General features: G+C 34.4%; 3 protein-coding genes across 6 annotated transcripts; 1 reads left to right on the forward strand and 2 right to left on the reverse strand.

Moving 5' to 3' along the window:
* On the forward strand, window positions 1-2,554 carry LOC133293082 (uncharacterized protein At2g23090). The gene is made up of 3 exons (XM_061491607.1): window positions 1-259; window positions 516-556; window positions 2,165-2,554. Exons 1-3 carry the CDS (start codon window positions 184-186, stop codon window positions 2,282-2,284), a joined length of 237 nt encoding a protein of 78 aa, XP_061347591.1. The 5' UTR covers window positions 1-183; the 3' UTR covers window positions 2,285-2,554.
* Window positions 2,555-4,678: 2,124 nt separating this feature from the next.
* On the reverse strand, window positions 4,679-15,080 carry LOC133293152 (casein kinase II subunit alpha-2). 2 transcript variants are annotated; one of them, XM_061491690.1, is made up of 10 exons: window positions 14,815-15,080; window positions 12,553-12,583; window positions 11,236-11,430; window positions 10,770-10,927; window positions 6,062-6,152; window positions 5,859-5,924; window positions 5,506-5,588; window positions 5,217-5,280; window positions 5,038-5,106; window positions 4,679-4,947 (listed from the first exon to the last, which is right to left on the reverse strand). In XM_061491690.1, the coding sequence occupies exons 1-10, from the start codon at window positions 14,898-14,900 to the stop codon at window positions 4,888-4,890; spliced, it is 903 nt and encodes a 300-aa protein (XP_061347674.1). In that variant the 5' UTR covers window positions 14,901-15,080; the 3' UTR covers window positions 4,679-4,887. The 2 variants fall into 2 exon arrangements, with proteins under 2 accessions (XP_061347674.1, XP_061347672.1); XM_061491688.1 differs by having other exon boundaries at window positions 12,454-12,583; window positions 14,815-15,073.
* A 2,044-nt stretch (window positions 15,081-17,124) lies between these two features.
* On the reverse strand, window positions 17,125-22,272 carry LOC133293110 (ribonuclease III domain-containing protein RNC1, chloroplastic-like). 3 transcript variants are annotated; one of them, XM_061491645.1, is made up of 5 exons: window positions 21,444-22,272; window positions 20,419-20,620; window positions 19,985-20,185; window positions 17,887-17,973; window positions 17,125-17,717 (listed from the first exon to the last, which is right to left on the reverse strand). In XM_061491645.1, the coding sequence occupies exons 1-5, from the start codon at window positions 22,235-22,237 to the stop codon at window positions 17,406-17,408; spliced, it is 1,596 nt and encodes a 531-aa protein (XP_061347629.1). In that variant the 5' UTR covers window positions 22,238-22,272; the 3' UTR covers window positions 17,125-17,405. The 3 variants fall into 3 exon arrangements, with proteins under 3 accessions (XP_061347629.1, XP_061347628.1, XP_061347630.1); XM_061491644.1 differs by having other exon boundaries at window positions 17,887-18,036; XM_061491646.1 differs by having other exon boundaries at window positions 20,404-20,620.
* Window positions 22,273-23,348: the final 1,076 nt, after the last annotated feature.

Consider the following 23,348-nt stretch of genomic DNA (forward strand, 5'->3'; position numbering starts at 1 on the left):
TGTGTTGAGCTTGAGCCATCCCAATTCCCATTCCAAATTCCGTATATCTATCTACCCATCACCCATTATTCCCACTCACCCCACTCACCACTAAACTCACTCCTCTCTAATTCTCTTCGATTAAAAAAAGGAAAAGAAAAAAAGTTAGGGTTTTCTGGTTCTCTCATCTTTTCCCTTTCAGACATGGGAGGTGGCAACGCCCAGAAGTCAAAGATGGCTCGTGAGAGGAATCTCGAGAAGCAGAAAGCTGCCGGCAAGGGTAATCTCTCTCTCTCTCTCTCTCTCTCTGTTACCTTATAATTTCAATTTTATCGTCTCGTTTACATGCCGACAATTTCTCGAGAGAAGATTTAAACGCCAGGTTTCGATGCCTTCGAATTCCTTAATTTTTAGGAGTAAACCTAAAAGATTTGAAAAATAAAAATACAAATTCTGGAGAGTAGTTGAGACTCTGTACGTGTTAGATCTGAATCATCTGATGTAGTTAGTGATTTTATTTTGTTTGGTATGTGAAGGAAGCCAGCTGGAAAAAAACAAGCAAGCGATGTCGATCCAGGTAATAATAATCTGCTGTTTCTGACCTCATTCCAGCTTTTCATGTGTCATCTTCTTTTGTTTTTTGCCATAGGAGCTGAATTTTTTAATTTTTTTTTTAATTTTTTTGGGTAAGTACCGTAGAAGCTGAATTTAAGACATGGTAATATCTCTGTGGATTAGGACTGCTGCATAGATTTGCATCATATGTACATGTAGTCTGCAATTCTTCTTGTCTAATAGTTTTTTGCTAATTTTTTTGTTTTTCATATATATAACTGACAACTGCCTTCTAATTTCAGCAATTTATTTACAGCTATGAAAGGAGTTCTATGTTTTGTGCTTGATTCTCCTTCCTTTGGGCTCAGGGCTGTTTTATTTTTATTGTTTTGTGTTATATCTTGTGCATTTTAAATCTCCTTTTCATAGCAACGGTGGTTAAATTAGAGCGCTATTATTGGCCTTGAAAGCAGAAGCTTTGAGAACTATTGGTAAATTCAAATCTGAGAATATGTGATCAGGATTCATACGAGGTCATTGTTTATGCCTAAATACTGAGGGAAATTATTAAATTTCACTTTGTTTTCATGAATGTGTGTGTGCCATATGAGCTCTTTTTGTAGAGGTATGCCATGTGTTCATCGCATATACACTTGCCTGAAATTTCTTAAGGGTATGTTTGGGAGTTGGGAGAGAAAGGGAAGAGAAGGAATCAAGGGGATATTGCTGTGTTTAAAATAAACAAGGGAAAGGAAATGGAGGTTTAAAGAAAAATAAAATAATCATAATACATTTTTTACAAATTGATCTTTTGTTAATATTTAATTAACTACTATAATAAAATTGCATTTCATCAATGATATTTAATTTGGAAATATCAATAGACGTATCGCAATAGTAACTTAGTTTCTCCTTCAAAAGCCTCTTTGGGAACTTAGAAAGTGAGGATTGGAGGCTAAGAAGCAGAGACATAGCGGCCCACCTAAATTTAAGTGTTTTGACATAGATATGACTCCTTTTTTTGAAGGAATTCATGCATCATAGTTGGAGGATTTTGAAGGGTAAGCTGAAAATCTTACATTTCCTTCCCTTTCTTAGAATATCTCTCAAACAGAATCAAATCCTTGTCTTTAATCCAAACATGCTCTGAGTAGTTATTCAGCAATTGGTATTTTTCAAATTCATCAAAGGTTTTTTTTTTGGAATTTTTGTTTTTCTACTAATTGCTAATTACTTACTCTGATTGATTCTGTTAGACTTAATGTATATTCAATTAGCAGCATGCAGTTGAGTTGACAAATTTCTCTGGTGGGACCTAATTGTTTCTATTGGTTCCATGCATGAATTGTATGATACATTGTGTCAAAATCTAAGAATTTTCCTTCAATTTCTCTCAAAAAGATATTCTCTAATCAGATTATTGAAATATACACTTTTTGAATGATGTTCCATCACAATAATGTTAAAATCTTTGCTAATTTTGAAGACTTGATTATAGATTTGTGATATCTTAGTCTATCGAGATTTCTCTCTGTCTCTCTCTCTCTCTCTCTCTCTCTGTGCATTACTGTAGGGACTGCTGTAGAATGGAGCCTTTTACTGATTATAATGTTGTAATTGATGATTGCAGTGCAAGGTATGCATGCAAACATTTATATGCACCACATCAGAAGTGAAGTGCAGGGAGCATGCTGAGGCCAAACACCCTAAATCTGATCTTTATGCCTGTTTCCCTCATCTTAAAAACTGAGCATTGGGGGGGAGGGGGGGGGGGGGGGGGTTTGCATGTTGAGACATGATATCGTCATGGCCTCTTCTGTAAATCTGTCCAGAGATCTTCAATTTCTTTTATATCAAACGTGTCTGTGTTTGTGTCTTGGGGGTTAGGGAGAGATAAGAGGGGATAATTAGTATGTTTTTCCCTTTATAAAGTGTGAGAAACTCTGTTAATTTTCTCTTTTTATGTCGAAGTGTATGTGTTTAATGATCATTAGTGTTAATATTAAGCTTCTTACAAAAACATAGCATTGCATGAAGTGTTTGACTCTATCTACAAACAGGGATAATTCAGGATGCTCTAGACCTTTGACACCACCTGATTTCTTCCTTAACCAGTAACTCATCAAACTCCCCAACCAACACTAATTCTCTGGCGAACTTATAACTTGGTGGTGGTAAATAATGGATATCATTAGGTGCTGTTGTTTAATTTTAATCTTCACCATCAGTTCATCAAATTGAGCTCTGTCCCAGTCACATAGCCTCAATCAATATTTTTCTCATTTCAATATTAAAGTTTTAGTTTCATTTTAAAGATCAAGATTATTAGATATTATTGATGAGTTCGCTTTTTTTGCAGTTACTGCAGATAAGTTATCTGCAGTATGTCCAATACGACGTCGTTTTGGAACGGAAATTATAGTGTTTTTGTAATTTTAATTTATTTCAGGATTATTTTGTTTTTATAATTATAATTTTTTAATTTTTCAATTTCAAAACAACGTCGTTTTGAAAATAAAGGAACATAATTTATCTGCAGTAACTACATAAATATTTTTCTGATTATTGATATAGGAATTAGAAAATTAGATATTACTAATATACAGAATTAGAAATATAAATTAATTTCCACTGGACTCTTTAGTACAAATTTCTGCTAGACTCTTGGACAGTTGGACTTATAGACGGGTCTGATTTTTTTTCTTTTTTTTTTTTAAATCTAAAAGAAATATAAGTATCATTAAATTCAAATTATCATTGCTAGCTCGTTTAAGTCTGAAATTTCAAGTTATCGAATGAACCAACTAACCTTGGTTGGTTCATATAAACCTTTTCTTTTAAATGTTCATTGTAAATTGAGTTTTAGTTTTTTTAAAGGGAAAAATTATTCTCATATTATATGAGATAAATTTTTCCTCTTATACAACATTCGATAACTGTTTCATTTTTTATTTTTATTTTTTATATGGTGAAACTCACAAGTTTGTTTCTATGACATGAAATAGATTATCTCCTTTAACATGAGATTAATAAAATTCTTTTTTAAATCTATTTACTGATGAGTTAGTAATTTATTTTCATTAGTGTAACTCTAAAATATAATGAGTTACTAATACTCTAAATCATAATGAGTAATTCTAAGAGAATCTATAATACATTCAATCAATACTGTTATGGCTAATGATGGTTAACCATCGTCTAAAAAGACTGAGAACAGGCTCGATCTTTGTTGTTAGTCATTTATTCGAATACAATCTTCAAGTGTCATAGTAACGATAAAGCTTTTGTTGACTTTCAGAATGTGATTAACTTTTCTTCTGCCTGAACTTTTGCCTACCGGAATCAGGCTTGAATCAATGAAGACGGTGATCTGAAGCCAAAATCTTTTGCACTTTGTTAAACTAGCGTTTATCCTGCCTCATTTTCTACAGTTAACAAGTCTACAGTAATCACACCGTGCGCCCTGCCTAGTGACATTGCACCAGTTTATAAACATAAAGCAAGATTGAAAACTATATGCAGCTTAAGGCGGATCAGCTACCACGATGCATTCTCATACTTCGAGCACACTGTTTTATGTTTGGCAGTAATGCCCCATCAGGCATCAGACAAGAAGTGTATAATGCATGAAACTGATGCCGATATATATGCACTTGACCCTTCACTTTAATGATCTAATCCCCTAACATGAAGTACATGTCAGTGTCACCTTCATCCAATAAGAGTTCCCAAATTGCAAATGGTCCGCAAAGCCGTTTTACATGAGTGGTAGGGGCTCATCAAAAGGGGGAGAGGTAGATTGATTATACTCGACAATAAGGACACCCTAAACAATGAAAGGGGAAAAATATGCACAACTCACAACTGTGAAGAACTTTTGCCTATTCAGATGATTTATAACGGAACAATAGCGCTTGTGTAAATCAAATACATAGATTACGAACGAATTTAGTGAAGAAATGATATATTCATGGAAAAAGGTGGGGTAGAGGCCACAATTCTACATTATTTGTGCGTTTAAATTGGCTTTTTTCCAATTTAAACAACTTATAATCAAAATCCAATTAAGAGCGCTTTTTTTTTTTTTTTTTTAAAAACAGCAGCAATTTTTACAAAAAAATTAATCAAAAACAAGCATGCACTTAAAGTTCTTAATATTATAATCACACTTTCAAGATACAATTTTAATTTTCAACGACAGACTAACACATTATTCATCTGGAACAAGATAATGATATTGTTACCTTCCACAAGAAAAATAACCAACTATAATTAACAGAGGGCAACCATGCCGCATGTTAGGGTATTATAAAACAATCCCACATATATGGACTCAGGTTTATGGAGATGTAGTTACTGTGTCCTCATTCTGCTACTTTCTGCTGCCCTTACCTGAGAGAAATATGGATGTGCCTACGGGATATACACATCAAGGAAAAAACTGTTAAATCAAAAGATCATAAAGTACCATGTTACGGTAAATTAATGAACCCTTTATATTACCATTGCTTCTCTTGCCGTTAGCCGGTCCTGGTGATCATATCGAAGGAGCTTATCAAGAAAATCAATTGCCTGCATGCCAGATATGTTGAAATAATCAAAATCTATTAATGGAAATTGCTAATTTCATTATGTACCAATTGTTGGGTTATAATGCCATATTGGAACATGGATTAAATGACCTCTGGAGACACAAGATGCTGATTATCTGCATTGATAAATTTAGACCAAGGCTTGCGACTGTGCCTGCCGAAGGAAATAGCATAACATAATAAAAGTTGTGCGAAAGCAATAATACTTCTTCATATAGATATCAAGAGGAAATAAAGTCAATAAAAGCAGAAAACTTCTAAGGAGAGAGCTCAGAGAGGTAATATTGCATTGCCATGGAAGATATCATGAAAAAAATTAGTGAATTCACTAAATCAAATATGTTATGAAATATGCGGAAAATCAAATGGAAGATGATACCTTCCAACTAGTGCATCAAGTTGAGGATCAAGCTCCAGATGATACTTATTCAGATATGCATTCAGTTCATCAGTCCCAAGCACCTGCAGATCACATATAAAAAGCTAAGCAAATGAAAACTTTAGATCTGGAAAGAAAAGTATTTCTACAGAAGTCCATTAGAAGGGGGCAACTCGTATGGGGTGAATGTTTCAGCATGAAAAACAACAGCAAATAATTTAGGGCATACTTAGTTATCCACATTTAATAAAAGATAAGATATTGTAGTCTGAAACTAAAACAGGATATTCACTTCCATAGCATCAACACGATAACTTTGCAATTTTTATACGTTATTGCACCATGAATGTTACCTTAGCTATTTTGACAAGCTGATCATGGTTGTCGTGACCATAAAAGAAAGGTTCCTTGCGAAATATCTACATGAAGTAAAACGATTATAATGCAGAATTACATGATCTTGCACATATTTATTCAAAATTAGACTTCATATAAAAATAATGCCAACGGTATGTCACATATAACCAGCTAATTGTAACCTGTAGCTATATCTCACCATTCCAGCAAACATGCAGCCAAGGCTCCACAAGTCTAATGAGTAGTCATAGTCTTGCAAATCAACTAGAAGTTCAGGGCCCTTGAAGTATCTGAGAAAGAAAAAGCATAGCACAGAGAAATTTTGGTGAGTTTATTCAAGAACATGAGAAACCAAAACTCATCCTCAGATAGCAATATCATAGAAGTCTAGAAAAATTTAAACAACAATTTTTCTGTTGCCAAGTTTATACCTGACTAACAAATACAAGCAAATTAAAAACAAAATAAAAAAAAAGGGAATTGTCATAGTAAATTAATGTTGGCTTAGAAAGAAGCAAAAAATGTCAATATCATTATAAACCAAGCGGAAGACTAGGGACCTGAAACATGCTATAATAAGAGTTGACAGCAGTTTAGTTTAGTTGACCAGACAAAAGGACATGAAAATGTTTCAGCTGGGAAAAACAAGAGAGAATACCACTAAACTAGCCTCAGAACCTAAGTTCTTATTTTGTCCCAGCCAAGAGTTCTTGGAACCCCATTAAATCTTGCTCATCCCTTCTGCCTAACAGCCTGGCACATGGCATCAAATGGCTGATTTTTGTGCTTTTAATATCTTCAGCTAGGCCTAATAGACTCAAATATCCTTTTACATTACTTAGTGGAAGTGTGATTTAATGAGGAAATCAAGGTTGGATGCAGTATGGAGATGCAAATTTACGGATTATTGTGTTATTGAGGAATTATATTTCTCTTAGAAATTTTAGGAAAATATGTTCTTAAGAAAATATTATCATGTTAAGATTTCTTATTTAATCAGGATTTCATATTTTAGAAAATTAATATAAGATTAGGATTTTATTAGGATTTATCTAGAATTTTTATTATCTGTGTTATAAATACCCATTAGTACTATATGTTATTACGACTTTCAATTATTATATAAATTGATATTTCCTTTATTCAGAGAGCATCTGAAACTGGAGTCAGAGGAACACTTCGCCCTAAAGAAGCACTCTAGGATTGTCCTAAATCAGGGTTGTTAAACAAAAATCCAAAAAACATGGTCACATTTGACACATTGTGCATTAGCTTGCTGCATCAGGCCTGGATCATAAAGGTCAAACTGCTCCAGTGTCGTGAATTGCCAAGCTAATTCTTGAGTCATGAATCAAAAGTTGTATCGAATAATAAGGCTTGAAATATATCATTAAATGATGTATAATGCTCAATGTAATAATTTTAACTAGGAATTGATAAAGCAACTTAACCATAAGTCTCACAAAACAAAATCATGTCATAAGTCAGAACTAAGTCACATAAAGTGACAGCATGAAGCCTATGTTTCAGATGAGCAAAATATGACCAAATAAGATGCGTATAGAGCAATCGAGTGACTGTGTGAAGCCTTCATTTTAGAAGAGTGAAGACTAAGAAATTGAATTACCAAATAAAATCCATAGAGTGAGTGAAAGACTATGGAGCCCTTGTGTCAGAAAATGAAAACAGGGTACACTCAATAGCACTCTTTTAGTTCCTTTTCATTTAACAATTTAAGCTTATTTGACTTTTCAGTTTCTTTTATTTGACTTAACAATGAAAGATGGATGAACTACTTCAACAAGCTGTTTAATGGGGATGGCGATATAAGCGAGGTGGACTTGGAGGACGCTTATGATGATTTGAATAGAAGATTTGTGCGCAGAATTAATACACATGAAGTTAAAGAGGCTTTAAAGAGGATGAAGACTAATAAAGCCGTGGGACCTGATGGTGTCTCTATTGAAGTGTGGAGAGGCCTGGGGGATGTGGCAATAAAATGGTTGACCAATCTTTTCAATAAGATTCTTCAGACAAATAAGATGCCTGATGCATGGAGGAAAAGTATGATTGTGCCTATTTACAAAATCAAGGGAGATATACAGAATTGTTCTAACTATAGAGGCATTAAGCTAATGAGCCATACTATGAAGTTGTGGGAGAGGGTTATTGAACATCGCTTGAGGAGAGATACCAAGGTTTCTGTAAATCAATTTGGATTTATGCCAGGAAGATGTACCATGGAAGCCATTTTCTTGATGCGACAATTAATGGAAAGTTATCGAGAAAAGAAGAAGGACTTACATATGGTGTTCATAGATCTTGAGAAAGCATACGATAGGGTTCCAAGGAAAGTTTTATGGTGGGTTCTAGAAAAGAAAAAGGTGCCATCAAAGTATGTAAAGGCAATCAAGGATATGTATGATGGGGCTACTACATGTGTGAAAGCCTGTAACGGAACATCAAGTTATTTCCCAATCATGGTAGGTGTACACCAAGGGTGGGCTCTAAGTCCTTATTTCTTTGCCTTAGTTATGGATGAACTAAAAAAAGATATTCAAGAAGAAGTGCCATGGTGTATGCTTTTTGCAGACGATATTGTGCTTATCGATGAGAGCAAAGACGGTGTTAATAGAAAACTTGAATTGTGGAGAAGCACGTTGAAATCTAAAGGATTCACATTAAGTCGGAGCAAGACTGAGTATCTGAAGTGTGAGTTTTCTCTGGTAAGAGATGTAGACCAAGATCCCGTGCATCTAAGTGGTCAAGAGGTACCCAAGAAAGATGCTTTTAAATACCTGGGCTCCATTTTGCAAAAAGGTGGAGAGATTGATGAGGATGTAAATCATAGAATCAGAGCAGGGTGGATGAAATGGCGTAGTGCATCTGGATTTTTGTGTGACCGCAAAATCTCCCTTAAGTTAAAAGAAAAATTCTACAGAACAACAGTAAGACCTGCAATGCTATATGGAGCTGAAAGTTGGCCAACACATAGGCAACATGAGCATAAAATGGGAGTAACAGAGATGAGGATGTTAAGGTGGATGTGTGGTTATACGAGGATGGATAAGATAAGAAATGAAGATATTCGACGAAAGGTAGGAGTACTACCGGTGGCTAAGAAGATGAGAGAACATAGATTGAGGTGGTTTGGGCACGTAATGAGAAGGCCCTGGATGCTCCTGTAAGAACAGAAGTTTGTTACCAAGAGCTCAACACAAAAAAAGGTAGAGGTAGACTGAAACTTACTTGGGGGAAGGTAGTAAAACAAGATTTAATGGAGTGGGATATAGATTGACGGACGGTATGCCTTAGAACGGAATGGAGAAAAGCTATAAGCATGGTGGAAGGTTAAACCCGTTGTTATTCCTATGTTCCAGATGGTCCTTTTTTAGTCCTTTTCCCCCTCTTCTTCTTTCCCCTTTCTTTTTTACTTTTATATATATATATATATATATATATATATATATACTATTCTATTTTTTTATTTTTACTTTCATTGTTCATTTTTTTAACCTTTTTGTATCTTTTTTTTGGGTTCATCTACCACCGACCCCAATTAATTTGGGATAAAGATGTTGTTGATGTTGATGTTATTAGAATTGAAGAAAGAAAAGCTAAAAAGAAAATTAAAAAAGTTAACAAATAGTTGAATCATGCAAATTGTATAATGATACCGAATCGCATCAATTCATGCATGTATCAAACGATTCAAAGCCATATCCGATTCATCACCTGGTACAAATCGTTGGCTTGCCGAATCGTATCAAATCATACAATTTGAAATGCAAATCATACCATTCTAACAACTACGGCCTTAACTACTCTTGTAATAACATTGTTGCACATAACTTTTATAAGTATACTATAATGTATGTTAGATTGTTAGGGATAAAGAAGTGCACTATAAGCTTCAAAAAGAACAATCTAATAGTTGTTGAAAAAATTTGAGACTGTAAGATTAAACAAAAAATGTAGCTAAAAATGTAATAGCTCGGCACACATTTTAGGAGAGTTCCTTACAGGAAACTAGAAGCGAAAAACCTATGGAATTGAGAGTCTTAACATAATCAAATAGGGTGGTTTATTCAAACGCCAGGTGAATTCATACTGGAATTTGTAAGTGATATTTATCTACATAAATCAGTTGAATTTGTGCAAACCTTAAGTGCCACTATGTTTAGTAGCAATAGAGGCCACATCGAAATTGACCAAGAAAGGAATCACTTCCATGACCCATGTTTTAGTTAAGAAAACTGTAGTAGTTCTAATTTTTGTACTAGTGATGCACTGTTGGTTCATGTTTCCACATCTTCACACCCGTATTTTTGTATTGCCACTGTTGGAATTTTTGAGTACCTGTTTGGATCATCTCTTTTTTAAGCTAAAAGCTACTTATAAGCATAAGCTACGCTAGGCCAAACAAATTTTGAGAAAAGCTCGTATAATGAAAAATCTTATTTTATAATGAAGAAAAAAGCTAAAAGCTCCTAGGAGGAGCTTTTTTTAAAGCTCTTATCTGCTTTTCTTGAATTGTGTGCTTTTTCTAAAATGAAGAGCTATAGAGATAGAGAGAGAGATAGTTTTCTTGAAATATATACTTTTAAGCTAAAAATTTTATATAATTACCACACAGCTTTTAGCTTTTTTTTAAGCTTTTTTTTAGCTTTAACTTATAAGTAGCTTCTAGCTTAAAAAAGAGAGGATCCAAACAGGCTCTGAATGAATGCAACGATTCCAATAACCTGTTCATATTGAAAATTTAATGCTTAAACGTGCTAATGATGCCTCACTGATTTTGATTTATGCCATATATTAATATACTCAAGGCTCATCCATTTTACACGTCTTTCTTTGTTTTTAGGAATGGAGTTGAGACCATGGTCAATTGGGTAGGAGAACATTACCTTGAAGCCACACGAACATTATATTCCTTTCCAGGATGATAAAATTCAGCAAGACCCCAGTCTATCAGGCGGAGTTTTCGTAATTCATGATCTATCATAACATTATGAGGCTTGACATCTCTATGCATTATGCCTTGAGAATGGCAGTAATCTAAGGCCTGCAATTCAAAACTAAAGCATTCATGTAACAAGAAAAGGTCCTTACCACATATTTGCGCAAATATCAACATCAACATCACATTTATCTCAAACTAGTTGGGGTCGGTGTTTAATGAACCCATTTAAAAAGCAAGAAAAGATTGAAGAAAAGGAAAAACAAATGAGAGAAAAATAAATAAATAAACATTCATACAAGCCTCATCCAAGATAGATACTCCGATTATTTTATAAAAAAAATATATTGATTATGGAGAGCACACAGAGAGCAGCAGTTCAAGTATACCAGGAGATTGAAGGATCACATTACCTTAAGGAGCTCATATATGTAATAGCGTATGTCATAATCAGTCAAGGTTGGATACAAAACTTTAAAATCTGTACTGTTGACATACTCAAATATTAAGCTAGGAGTTTTAGAGTGTTGATCTCTGACAATATCAAGAAGCTTGACAATGTTTGGGCCTCCACAAAGGTTCTGAAGTATTTTTATCTCTCTTTTAATCTGCAAAATGGAGTTGAAGATCTTAGAACTTAGAAGGTAAGCCAAAATCAACAGAAGAACTAAAATGGTATAGTATATGAAACACCATATACCTAAAAAAGTAAAATAAAAATTAAAGCTAACACAAAACTTCAACTACTTCTTAGTACATTCACAAGGGTTTTCCAAAATTTAGAAGATATGATACTGAGTCCAAAAATATGAGGAGTTCTTCCTACTCAAAATATAGGAATCAAAGTTGTCCTTGTTCATGCCCTAAACGATTCACATCATCAGGTGGATTTATGGTTTGGCTAGAACAATTTGATTTGAACAATTCCATTAAGAATTTCCAAATGGGATTGGCAGAATCAGATTGCTGCAGAACACCAGAACCACACCATGTCCTGCTCAACTCAATGTGAAAATTGTTCTTTCCCTTTTAGCATATTGTTTCAAAATGAAACAGTTCACACATGCTTCAATTACACGTTTGATATTTTAGGGTGATACACAATTAACAACTTTTTTCGACAAAGTTCATCTAGTTTGAACTTTGAAGCTCCTCTTCTCACTTGAAACATTAACTTCCAAAAATCTTTTATTTTCATGAATACTCTAATATGGTGGTACCGCAACCATGCTATATAATTAGATTATGAATTATGATATAGATTGCTACTCATGTCATATGCCCTATGATTTATTGGTTATTATGCCATATATTGATATTCTCTAATATCTTCATGTTAAAAAAAGATTATATTATGTCTTCTTATGACGAATTTTAAGTTTTTTTTTTCTATTTTGGAAATAATTGTTGCATAACTGTGTTATAGAGATTGTGCTGAGTGGTCCAGTTGGTATCCAATTGCTCACAAAGAAGATTACAAAGAGTATGTGATAAATTAAATAACATTACTCTTGGAGTAGCAAACTTTAGGAGAATAGTTTTGACTAAGCACCCCTGGCTGGCTTCATTCATAGTCTTCAGGTCCCAAAGGAAGGGTAGAAAGCAACACCAATGTAAAAAAAAGAACTCACCTTCTTTTTCTTAACAGGCTTGAGAATCTTGATTACACAGCGCTCATTGCTATTGACATTTATGCCTTCAAAAACCTCACTATACTTCCCCCTTCCTACTTTTCGCACAACCTCATAATCATCTTGATCACTGAAAAGAGCATACAGAACATTAATAAACAATAATTGGAATAAAAAAATGTCAAAAAAAATAAAAAAAAGGAGGAAGGTAGGGTGCTTTGGCAATGTTCATAAGTAGTTAACTTTGGAATCCAGAGAACAAATGCCATCAATTAACTTCGAATCACAAGGTAATTCTCAATAGTGGATCAGCTTCTCGGCGTTTATACCACACACAGAAAAGAGCAAGAGCAAGAGATCCAATCAAAATGATATAATTATAACAGAAATGGCATAATTCCAAATCACTCATTAGTTGATATGGAAACTTCAAAAAAAAATGTGACATAAAATTGTTGAACCTACAGGAATTCAAAAAGAAGAACGAATAAAATGACAAAACAGTACCTGAGAAACTAAGCACACACTCTTAGGGAGTGTACTGGATTAGGATTTTAAAAGACTATTTTGGGATAAAAATCTTATAGATTTTAAAAGACTATCTAGAATTGCAGTAACTTTAAAGACTTTTAAAAGACTTTTTTTCAATCAAGATTTTATAAGATTAGATTTTAAAGGATTTTAATAGAATTTATAAGATTTGAAAGGATAATATAGATTTATAAGATTTTAAAAACCATATGAATTTTTAACAATTACAAGAGTCAATAAAAAATAACAAAGAAATGAAATGATATTAATAAAAAAAGTAAAACCTAATATAATTTTCTCAATCAGTAATACATTAAACTCGTGACATAGGAGGCAATCATGATGTTTCATGAATGCATGTTTCTGTTTAGCATTTTATCAAACACCTTGCGGGCATCACAAAGAATGCCCAATCTAAAGTACACTAATAAGAAATTGGTTTCAAGACTGACGTTGGGAAGTAAACCTAGGAGGATACTTTGGGCTTGGCATTGTAAGGCAGCAGAATGCGCCTCGCAACTTCGAAGATAAAAAAATCATATGAATTTTTAACAATTACAAGAGTCAATAAAAAAATAACAAAGAAATGAAATGATATTAATAAAAAAAAGTAAAATCTAATATAATTTTCTCAATCAGTAATACATTAAACTCGTGACATATGAGGCAATCATGATGTTCCATGAATGCATGTTTCTGTTCAGCATTTTATCGAACACCTTGCGGGCATCACGAATAATGCCCAATCTAAAGTACACTAATAAGAAATTGGTTTCAAGACTGACGTTGGGAAGTAAACCTAGGACGATACTTTGGGCTTGGCATTGTATGGCAGCGGAATGCGCCTCGCAACTTCGAAGCAGCAACGACAAGATTTTCCAAGACATGGTTCATCTCTTTAGTTTAACCGCTTTGCCATTATTGAAATTTTGGCCAAAACTTCACAAATTACCATCCACTCCATCCCTTTGCATTGACCGTGATTATTTATTGAATTATTCATATTAATTAATTTTTAATAAATTACAACTATTAGGTATAGAGATCACTGGAGATTACTTTGGCTTTTAAAAAAGGCTAGGGTAGATTGTAAGACACTGCAATGGAGAAATCTCAAGAAATTCCAAGAGTTTGGGAGAGGTATGTTATTTATACTTCTCACAAAAAAGTCTCACAAAATCCACACTAATGGAAAATCCATTAAAATTGTTTTTCCTTTGTTTAAAATCCTGATTGAATACCATCGGATTTGGATGAACTCTATAAAATAATTGAATACCACATTAATTTTTTACAATCCATTAAAATCCTAGAAAACCAATGTTTTTTTTTTTTTTGTCCAAAAACAATCCATTAAAATCTCAATATCAATGTCAATGTTCTTAAGTAGTTAACTTAGGAATCCAGAGAACAAATGCCATCAATTAACTTCGAATCACAAGGAGTGGATCAGCTTCTCTGTGTTTATACCACACACAGAAATGAGCAAGAGCAAGAGATCCAATCAAAAGGATATAATTATAACAGAAATGGCACAATTCCACATCCCTCATTAGTTGATATGGAAACTTAAAAAAAAAAAATATGTGACATGAAATTGTTGAACCTACAGGAATTCAAAAAGAAGAACGAATAAAACGACAAAACAGTACCTGAGAAACTAAGCGCACACACACACACTCTTAGTTCATAACCTAAAATCTCCCTTCATTCTGAATTCAGTTTAATAACCAAATCAAGGCATAACAGAAAGCTCGCAAAACAAACTAGGATGAGAAATCAACAAAACAACAACAGCATCATCAAATATACTAGGGTTGGGAATATTACCCCCATTGAACAGTGAGAGACTCGTAGTCCCAATACTCTTTGGGGCGAAGAACGTTGACATCGGTGTAGACACGCGCCTTCGACATGCCTCGGTGATTCGAACGCAAGATCTGAGCTCTTTGATGGTGGTGGACGATAGTGGTGGAGTTAGTTTCGATGGGGTGGGTGGGGATGCGCACGATAGGGGGTTGCGCAACCGGCGCACGCAAGGCCACAAGGGCGCACACTAGCAAGAAGCGGGGCACAAGTGCGGGTGGTTCGTGCGGATATTTAAGGCGTGTGTAGCGATAATTACACATACTTTTACATTCTCATTTTTATTTTTTTTAAGTCAAAAGAATAATACTCTCTCCGATTTTAGAGTAACTTTTTGTGAAATGGTCTGTGGCTAGGGAATAATTTTCTTTCCTCTCTGCTTCTGCGCTTTGCAAACAAACAATAAAGCTACTTAGTTTATAACATGTAAACCGATTCAAATTTATATAACTATATTATGTCTACAAAATATTTATACGATCGATCATATTAATCATGAAATAAAACTTAAAGCCGTTGAGTTCCCTTTATTTAGTTAGCTTTATGACACAGTATCAGCGAGTTTAAAAAAAAATAAGACGATAAAATACGTAGCGAGCACCTAAAACTTGATAGCAGCTTCACACAAGTGTAAAATGTTTCAACGTGTTTTTCACGTCGGTGGTGCATGGTTGGTTGTATTACGAATTGAAGACCTAAGCACAAATACGAATTGAAGACCTAAAGCACAAATACGAATTGAATACCAACTCCCAAAAGTATTTCTCATGTAACCTTTTTGTGTATAAATTACGGGTTCACTTTTTTTGCAGTTACTGCAGATAAATTACCTACAGTAAGTCCAATACGACATTATTTTGAGGCAGAAATCATGTTATTTTTGTAATTTTAATTTATTCTAAAGTTATTATAATCTTTATAATTATAATTTTTTAATATTTCAATCCCAAAACAACGTCATTTTAGAAATAAATGCAAATAATTTATCTGCAGTAACTGCTGAAATATTTTTGTGCAAACCGTCTACATTTTGGTTAGAACATATACAATTTAATACCTTCAGACTTGGCAATGGAACACGTTTTTGCTCATCTAGACCACACCAAGCCCATATATATATATATATATATATATATATATATATATATATATATAGGTTCAAGATAAGATTATTTTATATCAATATAAGTTTAACTCTCAATTTTATCTGTTGATCTCACTTATATTTAAGAGCTCTAATTTTTTACTAATGTGAGTCATTGGATACAAGTGGATCAATAGTCAAGATTGAGTGTAAGACTTCTAACTCTTACACCAATATAAGTTACACTCAGTCTTGATCATTAATCCACTTGTATCCAATAGCTCACGTTACTAAAAAATTAGAGTCTTTAAATATAAGTGGAATCAATGTTTAAGATTGAGAAAATGTTCATGACCCTATATATATTTATGGGTTCGTTTTTTCTGCAGCTACTGCAGATAAGTTATCTGCAGTAAGCCCAATACGACGTCGTTTTGGACGAAAATCATGGTGTATTTATAATTTTAATTTATTTCAGGGTTATAATAGTCTCTATATTTATAATTTTTTAAGATTTCAATATCAAAACAACGTCGTTTTGGGAATAAATGCAGATAACTTATCTGCATTAACTGTAGAAACATTTTTCCCTATATATATATATATATATATATATATATATATATATAGAGAGAGAGAGAGAGGTAGGATCCTTTGACACCGGTGTCAAATTTCAAGTTTGACACCTGCCGTTAGATCAAAAAAGATCAACGACTCTGATTTGTAAGCATGTGACACCATTGATCTTTTTTGATTTAACGACTCTCAGATGAGGTGTCAAACTTCAAATTTGACACCGGTGTCAAACTTAAAGTTCACACTCTAACCATCATGCATTTATTAATATCTTAAATAAGTTTATAATAATAAATTGTTATCTGAAAATTAATCTAGGTTTTAGGATTTTCCTGAAAATTAAAAGACGTATTGAAGATAAACATTAAACTAGTAAACTACTTGATATGAATAAACGAGAGCTGGAAAGCAAAATTATTTTTGGACTTTATTAACATTTACTATTTAGTTAATGGCATTCTCTAGGTTCAAGGCTATCAAAATTACCACCAGAGCTGAATAAAGAGTTACTTTTTTTATTTTTGACCTCATATTTTTGTTATAATGGGCAAGTATAAGGTAATTTTCATTCTAAAATCTCCTACTCGACCAACTAGACTCTTGGTCTTGGGCCATGTATATTGTAGAAGAACAAGTATCACATATGCATCCTCATCTCCATATCACTTTCAGGAGTCTAGGGCGCAGAGTCTCAAAATTAATAAAATACTAAAATATATATACAAGAGCAACTTCAAACAAAAGAATCAACTAAAACTAGGTGGGTCAAATCATAATATGGAAAAACCTATATCAAGATGGTAAAAATAAAAAGTAAGAAAGAAAGATGTAAAGAAGGAAAAGTGGGTCAAAGGATATGAGGAAAAGTAGAGTTCTCACTACTGTCTCTTCATATTTAAGTTTCCTTTGTTTGCTCAAAGTCAAAAACCTCAAACATCAAACGTCTCACATCACGTTTCCCATAAACAGCATATGAAAGCCCGTGAAGAGCTTGTTGAACAGATGTTGTGGCCGGGTTTCTCAGTCTATAGTTCCGCTCATAGAAGTCTTGAACCTCTTCGGAATATACAATAACATGGTGGAGATTTTTGTCCCTCAAATACCTTCCACAAAACTTGTTCATAAGAAACCGGCGGTGCTTATCTTGTAACCAAAACCCCGGAGCATCTAAATGCTTTATCAACAATCTTTCAGCCATCACCAAATCCTTAACAATATTCCCAAGAAAAAAAGAAAAAAAAAATTACACAGTAAGTAGTGAAGAAAGACAAGCGTAAACTTTAGTATGTTATATAATTCTTTAAAGAAAATATAATGTCATTATATAAATGCAATCAAATAGTGGTGCAGACTGTAAACAACAGAGAGAGTAGTACCTGTATCTTTTGACCAAGGTATTCTAATCTCTCATAGCAAAAACGAGGATGATCAAATTTGTACTTTGATGGATGCAAGAAACATAGCTGAAGTTCAACAAGAAAATCAATAACATGAAAGATCAGAACAGAAGCTAAGAAACCTTCAAGCTGATCTATCAACTTCACATCTTCCAAGGAAGGTTATGTAATAGTACCACATTCCTTACACCATAATATTCTATGTAAAATCATAGTAATTATTGTAAAATATTCTGTTATCATAGATAATATTATTTTAGGCAAGTCAATATTTAGCTAGGTTTATATATTAGAATGAATCTATGTACAGTTTAATTAAGATATATTATTCAATATTTTTCCATTCAACTTGGTATCAAAGCTCCCAATCTTGTAGACTCTGCTTCCGCATATTAACCCTAATTCTAGCTTGCCAGCCGCCTCCATTGCGGCTACCCCTCTCTTGAACCTATGCCCAAGACAGTGCCTTCCTCATGCTCGAGTCACATCTAGCACCCTTGGCCACCGCTGTTCAAAGGTTCAACTTTCAGATGTGTTAACTAAAAGACTTCCTATGGTGAAGTTACAAGATCTTATTGACAAGTTAGGAACGATAAATATCCATTCACTAGCTTGAGATAGAGTATTATGCTAGTCCCACATCAGTCCTGCATCCTTTACCCCATAATTTCTCTATGAAATCATTGTAATTATTGTCAAATATTTTGTTACCATAGATTAGTCATATTTTAAGCAAGTAAATATTTGGCTCGGTCTACATATTAGAATGAACCGATATACATAATCAATTCAAAAATAATATTCAGCATTTTTCCATTCAACTAATATTGGAAATTCAAGTGTAGGTGATGAAGTACCACATTGGTTAGAAATGGGCTAAGTGAGAACCATATAAATTAAGAGACCCATAAACTCATTGCTTAAGGTTTTAGGTCAAAATGTGGTGTCAAGCCCAATATTGAGGCTTCTCACTTAGTCCATTGATGAAAGTCTACCCTACCTATGGGTTCCTCTTGACCGCCTAACAAGTGGTATCAAAAACTAGTTTAATTGGATTGAATATTTAAAAATGGTGGTTGGTGCTCAAGTTTGTGCCCAACTCATGTTGTGGACCATTAGCCAAGACTTGGCTCTTGGTTCCTAATCCCATAAATAAACTAGTTTAATTGGATTGAATATTTAAAAATGGTGGTTGGTGCTCAAGTTTGTGCCCAACTCATGTTGTGGACCATTAGCCAAGACTTGGCTCTTGGTTCCTAATCCCATAAATATTCGGAAAGGCTTATGCTTAAGAGAGAGCATAGCAATGTTGGGACTCACACTTGAGTGAAAAATGTTGGAAATTCAAGTGAGTAAAGAAATCTCACCTTGGTTAGGTATAGACTAAATGAGAATCATATAAATGAAAAAATTCATAAACTTATTGCCTTCGGACTTTGGGTTCAAAATGTGGTGTCAAACCCACTATTGTGGTTTGTCACTTAGCCCACTCATGGAGGTCTCCCCAACTTATGGGCTCCATCGATTGCCTAACAATAGAAAGATCTAGTAATATTCAAGAATGTCGTAAAATACATTCTTAATTAAACTATAATATGGTTAATATTTGGGTGGTTTTAAGGTATGCCTTTGTCGTAATGAGGTGAATTGTGCATAGATAAATCAAATACATTATAGCAATATCAAAAACGGATTTTAAAAAATCCAGAAATGATCCACATGGCAGTAATAATTCATTATCAATTGTGTTGTACCGATCCATCAGTCTTTTTCATTCTTTTTATATTTAGCTTTCCTAAATTCCATAGAATTGCTAGCAAGTATCACTACAGGATTAATAAAAGCTGCACTTCTTACAAACTTTAACCCTCGTTAAACAGATTCAAGGGCATATAAATGTGAATACTGAAGCCCAAGTAGGGAGCAGTAAAAACACAGTTATTTCTTGTTCAGAGACGCATCAAAGGTATACCCAACCCTAACCCTGGTAAGTGGTAAGTGAAGCCAGTGGGGTGTATGCAATAGCCTGCCTGATAGGCAAAAGAAAAAGCAGAATGAGAGGCAATATTAAAGCTACCTGTAACCCAAGTCCAAGCTCTAGGTTCCTGCCTTCAGTAATTTCTGGAATTCTATCTGTCATTTCTAACGGATATCCAAGGGTTTGCATAACCTGGGATTTGCTATCATAATCCCATATATTTCCTCTAAACTGATGCATGCCTGGGGGAACACAAGCTCTGAACAGCCGTGGTTGAGCAAACAGGGCATCTGCAGGAGGCTGAATGCAGAACAATAAACATCATTGTTGTTCCCCTAATAATAAGATAAGCAACATATGTAGTAGGGCAGGAATTTTTATCCACATTTGGCAATAGAGCAGAAAAACATGTTCGAAATTATAACGAAGCTAGACTAAGTTAGATAACCATAGTATGCACAAAATATGTAGATAAATTTATGTGCTAACTTTTTTAAACAAATAATACTATAACAGAGAAATGTAGAGCTTGCCTTATACGCAATCATATCTTGCCAGCTTAGCTTGCCTTCAAATTCAGCAGATATCACATCTATATCTTCGTGTTGCCTACGCAATTCGGGTTGACAATCCTCTGCTTCCGGATCCATTCCAAAGACTTCAAAAAGAAGACGATACACTTCTGGCATCCCAAAACACAGATAGATTGCCCCAAACAAAGCCCAAAATACAGACCTGCCAATATAATAATAAACGTAGAAATTATGTGAACAATAGATTTTAGAAACAACTCCATTGATCCCCATTGATTAAGATGGTTCTACAATAAATTGATTAAAAATATATCATCCCGGGGGCTCAGTCAGCAATTTTTGTCTTTTCTTTCCTAGATCCCCCTTTGACAGTAAACCGCTGATATTTAATTATCCAATTCGTGATTCATAAAAGCTTGATCTTTAAAGGAAGCTGGCATCAGATGCAAAGGTCATCAATCTCAGAAATACTTACGATATCACAAACTCATGGCTCACATTCTGGAGGACTAATTAGACACATGGAAAAACACAATTTTGAGCCAGAGAGCTGGCCACAATTTACAAGGATCTAAGTCCGAATCTCGCAGGTAGTAATTCTATTCGAAACAAAATAACATCAACATAATTTTAAAATCCGATTTCTCCCATTGTTCAAAAGAATACCAAGAAAGGGCGGAATAAATTAGCAACTTAAAACGCCATGTTTGAACCCAATTAATCCATTCAATTTGGCCAGTCAGGTAACCAATTCCACCCGACGTGAGAAGAAAATAGCTAATACATGATAGCAAACCTCCCACTAGAATATGGGCATATTCACATTTTTAAAAATTTCAACTTTTATTTGTTTCATTTCCTTGAACATGGGCATATTGTAAATAACGGCATTCTAGCAGCTGGATGGACTACACAGTTCTTAACATCAACAACTTTACACATGACAGTAACAAAATTCAGTGTAGAAACATCATCACTATCCCTCTAAGAACAACTTAACTAAACTAACAACGCATAGAGCTTACTTTACCGGGGGTTCCCTTTCCTTCCTCACCAACTTATCCATATCATCGTAAGGGAATATCAAATTCTGCAAGCTAGCGGCTTTAATCCACGTGGGCAAGTACCTCTTCCCAATCAAACCGAACACCCTCTCTCTCATTGGACCCGGCGACTCCCTCGGATACCTCTGCAAGAAAAACTCCGAGAAAGCCAATTCAAGCACGTACTGCCCCAGAAAGAACAACCTCGAATGCCCCCACTTCACGTGCCGCGCAATCATCCTCTCACTGGAAGGGTGCTGAAACGCCAAGTACAACAAAGTATCGAGCTGTTTCGCGGGGTTATCGTCACCGAGCGTCTCCGAGGGTTCAAGTGGGTACCCCAGAGCTTGTTTCGCTTCGAGAAGGTGCTCTTCCATCCATGTCTTATCGGCATTGTTGAGCGGCGAGGTTGGTAGGCATGAACTCAACAAGGGGAACGAGTTGAGGGAAAGTTGGGGGCTGTTGAGGAACCTTTTTGCTACTCTTTTGTCGTCTAGTGGAGGGGTGAGAATGAACCTTCTAGGTGGTGATCTTTTCTTTGAAGAAGTGGGTCTCTTGGTTTCAGTGAGCTCCTTGAGAAGTCGCTGTGGAGTGCTCCTCGGAAGTTCTTGCGGAGGCGGCGGGTCAATGGCTACGGCGAAAATGCGGAGAGTTTGGGAAGTGGGGTTTGGGGTTTTGGTGAAGACTTGAATTGGGTTGGGAGAGAAGGAGGATGAGAAAGAGTAGTTATGCGATGAGGATGGGGAAAGTGTGAAGAAGGAAGAAGGAAGTTCCATTTCTTCCCAGATGTTAATTGTTGGGAGAAATTTTTTCAAATGAGGAGGAGGGGTGGGTGACCACTGACCATTAGCATCCAGAGTGGGAATAAAAAGAAATAACCGCGGGGTTTATCGGGTGACTTGACTTAAGTTGGAACATCGATGAAAGAGTGACTCTCAAATTTTTTAATCAAATATCACGTTAATATTATTTGTTAATCAACTAGTAGAGAATTAAGTTGCGAGGTAGTCTAGTAAAAAGTACTGTTGATGTGATACTTGAATAAAAAATTTGCAAAGAGTGTCACTTTATTCACTGTTTCACTTAAATTAGCCTAGCCTTGATATCGTCTATTTAGTTTACTACATAAGTTAATTTTCGAATTATGCTGTAACGATCAGAAATTAAAAATTAAATAATAAAAATAACGAAGTCGTCACTAATTTTATTTAATTTAGAAAAAAATAGAAAACTTTTATTTTAGCAAATTGGTCTTTGAATCAAGATTCGGGAGTCTGATTATGCATAGGGAAGGGTGAAAATAAATCTATTAAAAAAACGGTTACCTTAAAATAGTTGTGCAAATTTTAATAATTTTAGAATATTTGTTTAATCTAAACAAAACAAAATGGATAATAAAAATATTTACAAGAAAAGAAAAGAAAATTATAAAAGCTTTATTTTTAACTTGACTGAGAGATTTTGCTCCGACGTATCTTTTATTGCATTGAAGAACTCAAAACTACGTCATTCTATAAAATAGCTTCTTATGTTTTTGTTAAATTTAAAACTTTTGAAAGTTATCTTACAAGATATAAGATAGCATGACTATACGTATATCCTTATGAAGCATATGACACTTAAGGGTAGCCAACACACAATCAATGTCGTATATCATCTCATGAATCAACATAAGTTTAAAATAAATTTAGAGTAAACACCCTTTTTAGTCCCTGTCAATATCTACGAAGTCCTTTTTAGTCCCTGGCAATAAAAAAGGACCAAATTGGTCCCTGAAATTATTAAAAAAGGGTCATGTTAGTCCTTATGTCAACTCCCAAATATGTAGAGTGGCCCTTTTCTTGTACTTTCAGGGACCAATTTGGTCCTTTTTTATTGCCAGGGACT

This window comes from Gastrolobium bilobum, unplaced genomic scaffold, assembly GCF_033153095.1.
Source record: "Gastrolobium bilobum isolate Gb01-03AN ecotype WA unplaced genomic scaffold, APGP_CSIRO_Gbil_v1 utg16185, whole genome shotgun sequence".
NCBI lineage: Eukaryota > Viridiplantae > Streptophyta > Magnoliopsida > Fabales > Fabaceae > Gastrolobium > Gastrolobium bilobum.

What these genes read in the sequence shown, in the direction of transcription:
- LOC133293082 (XM_061491607.1), top strand. Translation starts at nt 184, where the DNA reads ATGGGAGGTGGCAACGCCCAGAAGTCAAAGATGGCTCGTGAGAGGAAT. An exon ending in GCAGAAAGCTGCCGGCAAGG is followed by an intron (nt 260 to 515) that starts GTAATCTCTCTC and finishes TGGTATGTGAAG; the next exon opens with GAAGCCAGCTGGAAAAAAAC. An exon ending in AGCAAGCGATGTCGATCCAG is followed by an intron (nt 557 to 2,164) that starts GTAATAATAATC and finishes TGATGATTGCAG; the next exon opens with TGCAAGGTATGCATGCAAAC.
- LOC133293110 (XM_061491644.1), bottom strand. Translation starts at nt 22,237, where the DNA reads ATGGAACTTCCTTCTTCCTTCTTCACACTTTCCCCATCCTCATCGCAT. An exon ending in AGCTTGGACTTGGGTTACAG is followed by an intron (nt 18,037 to 19,984) that starts GTAGCTTTAATA and finishes TTGATAGATCAG; the next exon opens with CTTGAAGGTTTCTTAGCTTC. An exon ending in ACCTTGGTCAAAAGATACAG is followed by an intron (nt 17,718 to 17,886) that starts GTACTACTCTCT and finishes AATATTGTTAAG; the next exon opens with GATTTGGTGATGGCTGAAAG.
- LOC133293152 (XM_061491688.1), bottom strand. Translation starts at nt 14,900, where the DNA reads ATGTCGAAGGCGCGTGTCTACACCGATGTCAACGTTCTTCGCCCCAAA. An exon ending in ACATATATGAGCTCCTTAAG is followed by an intron (nt 10,928 to 11,235) that starts GTAATGTGATCC and finishes TTTGAATTGCAG; the next exon opens with GCCTTAGATTACTGCCATTC. An exon ending in AATGTTCGTGTGGCTTCAAG is followed by an intron (nt 6,153 to 10,769) that starts GTAATGTTCTCC and finishes TTTCTTTCTCAG; the next exon opens with ATACTTCAAGGGCCCTGAAC.